General features: G+C 35.2%; 1 protein-coding gene across 1 annotated transcript; it reads left to right on the forward strand.

The window, feature by feature from the left end:
* Positions 1-4,736: 4,736 nt before the first annotated feature.
* On the forward strand, positions 4,737-6,592 carry LOC110287429 (uncharacterized). Its single transcript, XM_021154056.2, has one exon. The coding sequence runs from the start codon at positions 4,737-4,739 to the stop codon at positions 6,423-6,425; it is 1,689 nt and encodes a 562-aa protein (XP_021009715.2). The 3' UTR covers positions 6,426-6,592.
* Positions 6,593-12,956: the final 6,364 nt, after the last annotated feature.

Genomic DNA, 12,956 nt, shown 5'->3' on the forward strand with positions numbered 1-12,956 from the left:
CAGGGATTAAAGGCATGCACCACCATGCCTGGCTTCCTTTTTTGAGTTTTTAAAGATTGTACATCTCTTTGTATCTGTGGCTGTCCTGGGATTCACCCTGTAGACCAGGCTGGCCTTGAACTCAAAAACCATATACCTGTTCATCCCAATTGCTGGATTTAAGGGCAGAGGTCACCATGGCCTAGCAAACCTAAAACTATAAAACAACAAAATTAAACCCTAAAATTTTAAATGAATATTCAAGAACACACACACTCATACACACAAAAAACAAAAACAAAAATGAAAACAAAAACAAAAACATTAAAATACTAAAAAAGAAACCAAAAAACTAAAACAAAACAAATCAAAAAAACACACACACAAAAAAATCAAAAACCAAAAAAACACCCAAACCCTGGAGCCTATATAAAATGCCAAAAGCCTAAAACACACTAAAATACTAAACAAATGAACAAAAAAACAAAAAAACGAGAAAAAAAAAAACACTAAAAACACACTGGAAGACTGAAAACAAAAAAAACCCTCTTATAAAAACCCTACAAACCCTAAAAAACAAAAATAAAAAAAACTCAAATTATATATATATATATATATATATATATATATATATATATATATATATATATACACAAGAAGCCAAAATGGTCCCTAAAATTCTTTCCATTCTCTCTTTATTTTTTCTTTCCTTCTTTTCTTCCTCCCTCCCTCCCTCCCTCCCTCCCTCCCTCCTTTCTTTCTTTCTTTCTTTCTTTTTTTTTTTTTTTTTGAGGTTTTGGAGACTCTGGTTATCTTTCCATCTCTGACTGTCCTGGAGCTCACTCTGAAGCCAAGGCTGGCCTTGAAATAAATATTTCACCTACCTCTTTCTCTCAATTGGTTGGTTAAAGGCATGGGCCACCATTGCTTGGTAAGTCTAAAACTATGAAATGCCAAAATTAAAATCATCAAATATAAATAAATATTCAATAACAACAATAACTAAGAAGAACGTTGAAATATTAAAAGAAATAAATTTCCAGAATTCTAAATGAAAACCCAATACCCTGAAATACATTAAAAATCCTTTAATAAAAACAGAAAGAAAAAAAAAAAACCCTAAAAATACTTTAGAAAGGAAAAAAAACTGTAAAACACTCTTCTAAAACCCTACAAACCATAAAACAAAACAAAACAAAACCCTAAAATTAAAAAAAAAAAAAAACAAAGATGCCAAAAATGGCCCTAAAGTTCGATTCTTTCTTTCTTTTACTCTATCTTTCTCTCTTTCTCTCTTTCTTCCTTCCTTTATTTCATTCTTCCTTCCTTTCTTTCTTTCTTTCTTTCTTTTTTTTCAAAACCAGTAAAATGAAGAAATAAATAAATAAAATTTACAATAGAATGCTGAAAAAAAACCCTAAAATTCTAAAAAAAAAAAAAAAAAATCAAGAAAAGAAAAGAAAAGAAAGGAAAAGAAAAGAAAAGAAAAGAAAAGAAAAGAAAAAATACACAAGAATTCAAAAATGTCCCTAAAATTGATCAGTTCCCGGAAGCATGGTAGAATGCTGGCAGATGTTAGAGTAGTAGTTAAGAACTACTTTCTCATCCATAGGCAGAGAAAGTGACAATAAGCTTGGTGTGGGCTTTTGACTCTTCAAAGGCTACACTCAATAAGACACTTCTTCAAACAAAGCCATGTCTCCTAATCTTCTCAAATATAATAACAATCCATGGTCACTAAAAATACAAAAATATATACATATGGGGTTCACACCATTTTTTTTATTAGACCAGCTGCTACCAGATAGTGGGAAAGATGGTAAGAATGAAATGGGTATTAGATGTAAGGTAACATGATGTATAGAAAATTATTGTAGGTTCTCAAGAAAAAAATCTAAGGGACTACTACAATGTTAAGAAAGCTGAAAAATTTAGAGTAAGACAGGGTCCCAAATATAATAAAAGTATGATATAGCAAACTTTTGCTAAAGGATTAAGTTTTTCTTGTGAAATAACTTATTTTCCTTACACTTCAATTTTATTGACAATATTATTCATTCTTAAAGAAACTGTTTTCATTATTGTTTTCTTGGTGCCATGTATGGAAACAGTCTATTGATTCAAAGAGATGATAATTCTTACAGAATAAAACACCCACATTTCATGAGAAATTTAACTGATATAACTACAGACATCACAGGGCCTAGATAAATATACTAAAAACCTATTGTGATGGCTACTCTTGGTTGTCAACTTGACTACCTCTGGAGTGAACTACAATCGAGAAATTTAGAACAAACCTGTGGGATTTCTTGGGAGGGAGGGACTTGGTTTGAACCATTGAGTCAAGAAGAAACATGCTATTAATCTGGATCTTGAGGCAGGAATACACTCCTCTGCTGGAGCTTACAAAAGGACATGGAAAAAGAAAGCTTCTTGTTCTTGCCTTCTTGCTCTTGCCTTGCTAGCAAGTGCATTCCTTCCCTGTCATTTCATCAACCCACTCCAGTATATGTGTGTGTGTGTGTGTGTGTGCTTGAACGTGTGTTTGTACGTGTGCTTGTGTGTCTGTGTGTGTATTAGGTTGTGTGTGAAGCTGTGTGTATGTGTTTGCCTATGAGTGTATGTGTGTGCATGTAACGGTATGTAAACAGAAAGAGAAGATCTTTTTCCCTAGAGAACCTTTACTAACCCACCTATAGAAATATTTTGTTAATTACAAAGGCCTCTTCTTACAGGAATGGTGGCTTTGACAGCTAAGAGAGTTCTCAAGTGGAATTTTCATATGTGAAATTTGTCCATGTTAAGAAAAGTGATAGAAAACTGTTTTACCTGGCTTCCAGTGAAATCTTCTATGGATGGTCATAACACTTTGATTCAAAGGGAAAAATGATGGTGGAATAGTGAATATTTAAAAAAAAAATTGCTGTTTCTTGGCAAGTTATATCCATAGAAAATTGATCATATTCATCAGCATATTATGAAGCTATATTTTTTATGTTTACTTATTTTTATTGGATATTTTATTTATTTACACTTCAAATGTTATCTCCTTTCCTGGTTTCCCGCCTCTCAGAAATTCTGTATCCCATCCTCTCTCCCCCTGCTCAAAAGAGGGTGTTCCTCTACTCACCCACCCACACCCACTTCCCTGCTCTCAACTTTCCTCCACTGGGGCATCTATCATGCCATGAAGCTGTATTTTATATCTTCACATTCAACATTTTCCAACTTTAAACTGGTCCCATCCATTGAATCAAGGAGGCAAGCATAAAGACCATTATGTGGTAAGTTGCAACTGTCGAGTCCTGAAGGTATTTATAGAATGTAGCTTAATTTCTGGTATTTAAATTATTCTTAATATTTAAGCCTTTAATTTGGAGAGGGATAGTTGGCCATGATTCTTAACATAGTAATGATGCCATAAACATTAATATTCCTCTAGAATAGTTCTATACATGAACTTTGGGAAAAATTATGGAGACACATAAAATCTCCCTTTTCATAGGAATAATATTAGAAGGAGGAAATAATAGACAAACAAGTACATTATATCTAATGGGTAGTGACAAGCACAGAAATTGCCCAAAAAAAAAGAAAAAAAAATTCTAAAATTTGATCTGTGTGTTTTAAATATTGGGAAAAAAATCTCAATATTAAATGCTTTCTCAATAGAAGAGAAAAATGGGGAGTATATATTTAACTGTCCACAAAAAAAGAAAGAAAGAAAGAAAAAAAGAAAGAAAGAAAGAAAGAAAGAAACAAACAAACAAAAATGGTTGCCAGAAAAAAGTCCACTGTGTGTGTGTGTGTGTGTGTGTGTGTGTGTGTGTGTGAATGTTTTCATAAATGGAATAAAGGAAAAAAAACAAAATGGTAAGTGATATTGTAAATTATGAAAACAAAATTTACTACATTCACACAATGGATAAAGAAGAAAATATTATTGTATATTACAGCATCTGGAAAACAGTATTATGAGAAATAAAAGAGAAAACCAACATATTATACCATTAAGTGGGTCATCCAGAAATGAGGAGTGACTGCTTAAATGGTTTACAGACTTAGAAGATGATGGCACATTTCCTAAATATTATCACTACGATGTAAATGCATTTTACATTTAAAGGGTAAATGTTATAAATGAATCTCAGTGAAGCTTTTATTTTAAAATGTTCCTTTAGAGTCCTTTGATAAAATATACAAACCCATAGACATTTTTTTTTCCTGTAGGATGTCTCAACTTTGTATTACTTTCCCATTTCAGTCTTATTTCAAATAGTGAAGATTAATATGAAGCACATCTAAAGTATGAAGTGAAGAGTTTTTTGAACATTCAAAGAAATGTTCAGGAAAAATAAATTGTTTTTAACAAAATTCAAAGAGATGTAACATGAAAAGACAGAATCAACATCGAAAAGGCTTCCTTTTCTACCATACTATTCCTTTTGGGGGTGTTATAAACACAAAAAGAAAGTCTATAGGTAGGGCTGCTTTTTACATTGCAAGCATCAACACCTTTTAGGGACAAATCAGACACTATCACTGCCCCCCCCCCGCATCCTTCCCCACCCCCACCCCCCCAGTTTAGAATGAGAGGCAGCTCCTGCCTTGTCTCTAGTTATAATGCTTGTTTCTATTTTGTCACGGTTGTGCAATAATTTCCTCGACTCCCTGAGGACAGCTGTGCCCCCGCCATTTGTGCCTAGGCCAGTGTTTATCCAACAGTCAAATCACCTCCATCCAGCCTATATACCATGAATACTGCCAGTCTCACTGTGAGAAAGGATAATGAAAGAGACCAATTTCGGGAAGGGTTCAAAATCGGTGCCACCAAGAACGAACAGGATGCTAGTAAGATGTTCATCGGGGGACTTTCCCAAGGAATGAGCAAGCCGGTACTTCTGGAATACTTGTCTAAGTTTGGTGAAGTAATAGACTTTATTATAAAAACAGACCCAAATACCGGTCTGTCTAGGGGATTTGGATTCGTGCTTTTCAAAGACAGTGCCACAGTAGAGAAGGTGCTTCGAGTGAAAGACCGCAAAGTTGATGGCAAGAAAATAAAATTTAAAAGGGCTAAAGCCCTGGAATCTCAATTCTCCAATAAAAAGATTTTTGTGGGTGGGCTGAACCCGCGGATGTCTAAAGAAAAAATAAGAGCTTACTTTGGCACATTTGGGCAGATAGAGGCTATAGAGCTTCCACTGTGTTCAGATACGCAGGAAAGAAGAGCTTTCGGCTTTATCAAATACAGGGATGAAAACCCCGTTAGAAAGGTCTTAGAAACCAGGTACCATTTCATTGGCTCCAGTCGTTGTGAAGTTAAAATGGCATACCCTAAAGAATATACAGCTAGACAGTTGAGTAAAAGAAAGACTATAGCTAAGGATAGGACAAGAAAATCAGTTCCAGCTGTGGAGTTAGAAAACAATTGGAGAGGAGGAGGCAGCCCAAGCTTCCACACTATGGCTAACCCCGATGCTCAAGAAGCCAACCAAGATGCCCACAGAGCTGACTCATATACTTCTAGAGCAAACTCGGATGTACCTTTGGCAACTGTCCGTGGTTTCAGGGATACCCCCAATGCTTTCCAGTCGAACTCTAATGTTTTTGTGACAAATTCAACTGATTTCATGGCAAGCAGTAATACTTTGAGGTCAAGCTCAAATACTGTATGGGTAAGCAATTGTGCTCTGGAGGCAAACCAAAATACCTTCTTGGCAAGCCAGTATAATCTTCCAAACACCTTAAGTATAAGCCAATACACTTTGGTAACATACGGAAATTCCTTAGGAGTGAGCCAGTATGCTTTGGCAGCATTTTCACATACTTTCGGGATAAACCAATATGCTTTGGGGGCAAATCAAAATGCTTTCTGGACAAACCAGTATCCTTTTGGAACATACTCAGATGCTTATGGGATAGACCAATATGCTTCTGGAACAAGTCCAAATGCTTTTGGGGCAGGCCAGTATAGTTTGGGTACCAACTCAGATACCTGCAGGACAAACTGCAATGCTCATGTGGCAAATCCATACAATATCTGGACAAACCAAAATGTTTTGGCGACAAACCCACATGTTTTCAGGATAATCCAGTATGTTCTTGGGGCAAACCCAAGTGCCTTTGGGTCAAGTCAGTATTCGGTGGGAGCAACCCAAAACAGTTTTGGACCAAATCTACATAACATCGGAGCAAATGGAAACTTTTGTGGGGCAGCTGGAAGTGGTGGAAGTACTGGAGGAGTTAATTTTTCTCAAGTATATGGCAATTTCCTGAATGTCTGGAATACACTGCCAGCTTTTCACGGCCCTGATGGCGATCATTTCTCCCTCTACAGTTATGGGGCTTATGATGCAAGATCTGCACCTAATTACAATGTGCAAATAAGCTTGTCAACACTCCCTGGGAATGGTTACCAGAGAATTTATTCAGCGTTTTGAAGCCTAACTACAAATCCTCTATCCGAGGACCATTCTGTCCAACAATAAAACATTCAGTAACTTATATGAAATGGCCCAACTACTGATTGATTGGACATTGCCACTATTTGCAGCAACTTTTGAAGTATCAATACATTTTCTATCACCTTTAACCATTGGACCTACAATAAAAAGACAAAGGCTTGAAACTAACTTGCTGAAGGTTTTTCTGGAAAATAAACATTGAAAACATTTATTTTTGAGTGACTGCTGTTTTGAATTGGGTTATTCTTTTGACCTTTACATGTGTTTTGCTGCAGAGAGGGAAGAGACATTTATTACTGCCCCCTTATCTTGAATTCTGTGTTGCTGTGTTTGGGTTAGAGGTACTCATACAGTCCATTCAACTAGTTAATTTCAGTGAATAGAAACAAATTGCTTCTGAATACTTTCTGAAAAATATATTTTTATGTTTGTTGCATATCCCAAATGTACACATTCTCATGATGTCAAACACAATCACTATTGCAAACGACTTTTACTTTTGTGAATTCTATTGTTAGTTAATCCAGGAATTTCCCCTTTACCTTATGACAACACAGTATGACAAGCTTATAGTTTCCTAATTAGAAATCACCAGTTTTATTCCTTGGTCTTTATTCTGGCTCTGTTTTTACCCTTATTTTGAGACAGAGACTTATTAAGTTACATAGGCTACCCTTTAACAAGGTGACTTTGAACTTGAAAACCTTCTGCCTCAGCATTACTTGGTTTTATTTCTAAATATTCAGTGATTTTTCTCCCTCAGTCTACCTTCTATTTACAGGGATCTATTCTATGTCAGAAATTAAATACAGGGAAACAATCCCAAGAGGATAGAATTATACCTAATCATGAAGAGAAATTTTACAAAAGATGGCTTGCCCAGCCATCTAAAATATATCTTGGCCAGGGGCTTACAGGAGGGATAAGTGAAGTGAGTTGGCCTTTGCCAATAATAATCGAGGAGGCATGCAAAGTTGAGAATAAAGACAACACTCATCTTAGTAACACAGCATTTTCTTGTTTGGTTGGTTGGATATTTAGTTTGATATTGTGTTTGCTTGTTTGATTAAGAGTAGAAACAGGGTGTGTGCATGATTACTAAGGAAAGGGTAGTAAAAAGGGCTTCAACATTCTCAGCAGCAACATAACAAACCATCAATGTGAATTCTTTATATTTCAATTTTTCGAGTAAATAGTCATTGTTTTTAGAGGAAAAGTTTTAATGCTAAATATAATATCTAAATACTATCAAAAATCTGTTTCAGCATGTAATCTAAACATTTACTGGGACAACAAGTCCTTGCCATATCAGCAATTTAGAACTAATATCTTCTAAAATGCACATGGACAATGGAAGTTTTGGCATATTAGTGGAATTGTGAATGAGATATTGTTAGCAAGGTTAATAAACTCGTGAGATCAAATAATGTAGACCATCCATCCCCCTAGATCCCAAACATGAGAGAAATTAGAATGTGCAGTTACTCACTGAAGGAGGGAAAACATATAGCCTTAAGGAGCTATGAGAGTCCAAGTTACTCCATAAAGGTGCATACCCCACAATAATATCCTAGTGTTCAAGATTCTGTCTTCTGAAACAGGCCAGGTACCAAAAGCCTCTGGAACGACTTTGTGGGTCAGGAGCTGACCTGGCTTTCACTAACCATTGTGAAGATACTGAACACGACTTCAAGGAATTCTAGTGTTTCCAAGTGGAATAGTTGTGCAAACTCTGACCAGTTCTCTGTGACATCACCTATCTCGCTTACATCATAGAACCCCTATCAGGCTGGTTCCTTCTGGAGTTACACTCAGAAACGTTGAGCATCTAGAATTTATATTTTCATATGGCCTCCTAGAAATCCAAAATAAATAAATAAATAAATAAATAAATAAATAAATAAATAAATAAATGAATGAATGAATAAATGAATGAATGAATGAATAAACGAATAAACGAATAAACGAATAAACGAATAAATAACGAATAAATAAATGAATAAATCAATAAGCGAATATGCAAATAAGTGAATAAATTAAACGAATAAATGAAGAAATGAATAAATAATAATAAATGAATAAATGAATAAATGAAATGAATAAATGAATAGATGAATAGATGAATAGATAATGAATAAATGAATAAATGAATAAATGAATAAATGAATAAATAATGAATAAATGAATAAATGAATGAATGAATGAATGAATGAATGAATGAATAAATGAATAAATGAATAAATGAATAAATGAATAAATGAATAAATGAATAAATGAATAAATGAATAAATGAATAAATGAATAAATGAATAAATGAATAAATGAATAAATTGAATAAATGCATAAATGCATAAATGCATAAAAATATTGAATAAATGAATCCCTACAAAAATGGCCTGATTTCCTGATTCACATGCTGCCCAAGTAGATTCACTCTTGCACCATTTTTATTGTGTATTTGCTTTTCTTGTTTGTTTGTTTGTTTTGGTTTTTTTGTTTGTTTACTTTTTGTTTTTATTTTCCTTCTGTGAAAGTCTTCGGTGTCTGGCATACCAACATACTTGGTGGTTATTTTTCCTGTACCAATCTTTCCCTTGGTTATCTTTAAGCTGTTCTTGGAATCAGAAATGTTGCCAGACTCTTGAGGCAACATACAGGATAGCACAATATTCACTTTATGAAAACCCACAGTTAGAGGAGGACAATTTTTATTCAAACAAAGCTGGAATTTAATAGGATTGAATACATTGCATTGAAGCCAATTGCAATCATGAATTATGTATTCTTTGTAAAGTGCAAGGAAATCATAGACCTTGGGTCTGCTTACAAATTTGAGTTAAACTTAAAAGAAACCCGATATCTACCAGTCACATTTTAAATGTCTTTAAAATTTACCAGCATTTCTGGTTACAAGGAAATTCGTAGATTAAATGCAGTAAAACAGGAAGAAATAGATAAAGTAATTTTACTTTTGAAATATGGGTAGACAGAATTCTGGACATAGGTAAGAATGGAATTTACTTACAAATTAGAGGGCACTTTAATTGTTCATGCCACATTGATCTTAAGTGCTTAAAAAATGTTTTTTCAGTCCCCTCCACACATTACATCCTCTTTATAGGGGATGACCCTAACTACATAGTGGGTTAGATTCTTTCAGGTCAGCCACCAACAAAAGATCATTCCTTACAGAGGTGACCACAGGCCAGTGTGATGGAGACAGTGTTCATCTGAGGTACTATCTTCCCAGGTTGATTTACATTCTAAAAAAATCTAAGAAGCACCTCTACACATCCATATCATCAATGTTGATTGTTATACTGTGTGAAATAGACAAGCTATGGAGGAAATATAGATGCCAGCCTCACTGGAGGAATTTCTTAAAAATGAGAGAGAGAGAGAGAGAGAGAGAGAGAGAGAGAGAGAGAGAGAGAGAGAGAGAGAGAGAGACAGAGAGAGAGAGACAGAGAGAGAGAGACAGAGAGACAGAGAGAGAGAGAGAGAGAAAGAGAGAGAGAGAGAGAGAGAGAGAGAGAGAGAGAGAGAGAGAGAGAGAGAGAGAGAGAGAGAAGGAGAGAGGTATTTCTCATCAAATTGTGTTAGGTGAGACAAGCTAAAATCAAAATGACAATTGTCAATTTATAATTTTAATAAGGCACATTAAATAAAAGGAGATATTTTGGAAGAGTAAGGGCACCAGCAGGGGGGGTCTGAGAAGATAGAAATGGAGGATAGTGGGGAGGATGAAAATGGTTAAAGGTCACTATTGACCTGTGCAAAGAGTCACAACAAAGCCCAGTGACTTGTACATTTAAAGCACATTGGTATTAAGTAGCTGATTCTAAATGATGGTTTGATTAAATTGGGAATTTTAGCTTCAAGACACTATTAAATTTATTTATGTTTCTACTCTCATGTGGATGTTGCATTTTGAGCTGGATATGGGTGACAGGATATGGCAAAGTGATTAAGTTTTGTATATCATTATGCATCAAAAAAAAGTCACTCAGTGGGCTGCCATGGTTTCACAGGGAAGAAAGTAGCTAGAGATTTTAAGTGTACATGAGGTATAAAGAATATTTCCCCCACACTACTATAGATTTTCAAATATTCACCTTCATATAATGCTTCAATGTGTTTCCGCAAATGTAATTTTCTGTAGACTAATCCTCAGGTTTTAATATATTTGGAAAAATTGGACTGGGTCAGGAGGGATAGGACCTACAAATAAAAATCAATGAATAATGCTGTCATAGAAAAGGTTTAATTATGACAGGGAGTTTGTTTCCCTGTTACTAGCCCATTGGATCCCTTCTGTGAGGGCAACATCCAACGAGAATTTCTTCATCTACTGATGGTGTCTTCATCTTGAATTTCCTGGCTCCTGAAAAGAAGTCATGCAAAATATGCTTCATTATATACTAGAAATCAGTGTCATTCTTTTTGTCAATACAAGATGTATGATTATGTCTCAAAATCATGAGCAACTGGGCCATAGAGGAAAATAATTAGGCTATTTGTGCTGACTAAAGACGGGATGAGTTCAGTATTATCATGTGCACTCTTCGTGAAAGAAAGCAGCATAGCAGGTGAGAATAGATCAGAGAAATACAGCCCAGGAGGGACTCTGCCATCTGCTGTTGGCCTTGGAGATATAAAGGAACACTACATAAGGGATCCCTAGAAAGAGTGCCAGCCACTGCTTTTAGCTAGTGGAACCAGTTTTAGAATCATCATTTTCTAGATTTTAAAAGAAAACAAGATTACTCTAATTTACTAAGTATGGCCATTTGATACATCAGTGATCATCAACAAGGTGTACAGGTTTGGACAGAAGTATGGGGACTCAGAAAAAGCCTGTTCTTGGAACTCCCTCTGCCTTCAAGTGAGCAGACATCTTCCCAGCAACACTAGTAAACACTCTATATTGGTAATGGTACCCCCATCGTGTCCAGATTAGTGGTTTTCAAACCATTGGTTGAGACTCCTCTCAGGGCTCAAACAACCTTTTTAAAAGTATCCCATATCAAATATCTTGTTTATAAGATATATACATTACAATCGATGACTATAACAAAATTATAATTTGAAGTTGAAATGAAATAACATTATGGTTTGGGAGCTGTGTTTTAAAGGATTACAATATTGGGAAAATTGAGTATTTCTATTTCTGACTACTCTAAATCATGCCTGTCAGTATCATCTGGAGGAATAACCCCCTCTATTCAATCTGGAACTCCCGGAAAAATTAATACATAACCCAAAATTATGAAAGTTAAACAGCGGCTGTACCATAGTCTATAAGCAGGGCATGCTGACATATTAAGCAAATGAGGAAAAAAAGTAAATCACTCTGACTCCATGATATTTTGCCAAATGAGAAGCAGAGGAGTAAAAGCATTACCCAAGTGGTGACATCAAGAGGAAAGCATTGTCAGAATAACTAGCAAAATTTTTAAATACATGCCCTAAAGTCTGGATTTAAATTAGGTGAGAATCTTCCAAAGCAAAAGGAAGTGCAGAATCTTGAAGAAGGAGTTGAGGAAACAAGAGAAAAGCAAAGGGGAATTAACCAAATAAAAACAGTCAGAAGAAGTAGGTATGAAAGACATATCTGGGTAAGATGAACAGAGAAGTGGAGGTTAGAGGAGGCAGAAGGGACTGAGAAGATGGCTCACAGCTCAGGAACACTGGTTGCTTTTGAAGAGGAACAGGGTTCAATTTCTAGCACTCACATAGTGGTTCACAACAATCTGCAATTGTAGTTCCAGAGGATCTGATCACACACACACACAAACACACACACACAGACAAAGACACAGAGATACACAGACACACAGACACACAGACACACACAGACACACATACACACACATATCCCATAGAGAAAAACTTTTAAAATCTTTTATATAACAAAAAAACCAAAAGAGCCTAATATAGAGTATTCCCTTTTAAGACTAGCATTCAGAAGCAGGCTGATCTGTGTTAGTTTAATACCTTCCTGGATCATATGCTTTTTTAGAATTTTACGCTTTTTTTTTTTTGTTTGTTTGTTTATTTGGTTTTTTAGGTTTGAAACACTGACCAAAACAATTAGGCAGACAATCTGAATGTACCCACATTCTTCTCCCTCTGCCTCTCCCTTTCCCTTTCCCTTTCCCTCACCCTCTTTCTTTCTTTCTTTCTTTCTTTCTTTCTTTCTTTCTTTCTTTCTTTCTTTCTTTCTTTCTTTCTTTCTTTCTTTCTTTCTTTCTTTCTCTTTCCTGCTTCCTTCCTAATTTTTTCTCTTTGTCTTTCTCTTTATTTTTTGTCTTTATTTGCTTTTTTCTTTTTTTCTTTCATTTTCTCACTCTCCCCTCATTCCTTCCTTCTTTCTTTCCTTCCTTCATCCTTGCTTCAATCATTCCTTCCTTCTTTCTTTCCTCCCTTCCTTTCACTCTCTCTCACTCTCTTCCTCTTTCATTCTTTTCTTTATTTCTTTGTTTCTTTCTGTATTACTTTCTCTCA

This window comes from Mus caroli, unplaced genomic scaffold, assembly GCF_978045245.1.
Source record: "Mus caroli unplaced genomic scaffold, Mus_caroli_1 scaffold_22, whole genome shotgun sequence".
In the NCBI taxonomy this organism is placed as follows: Eukaryota; Metazoa; Chordata; class Mammalia; order Rodentia; family Muridae; genus Mus; species Mus caroli.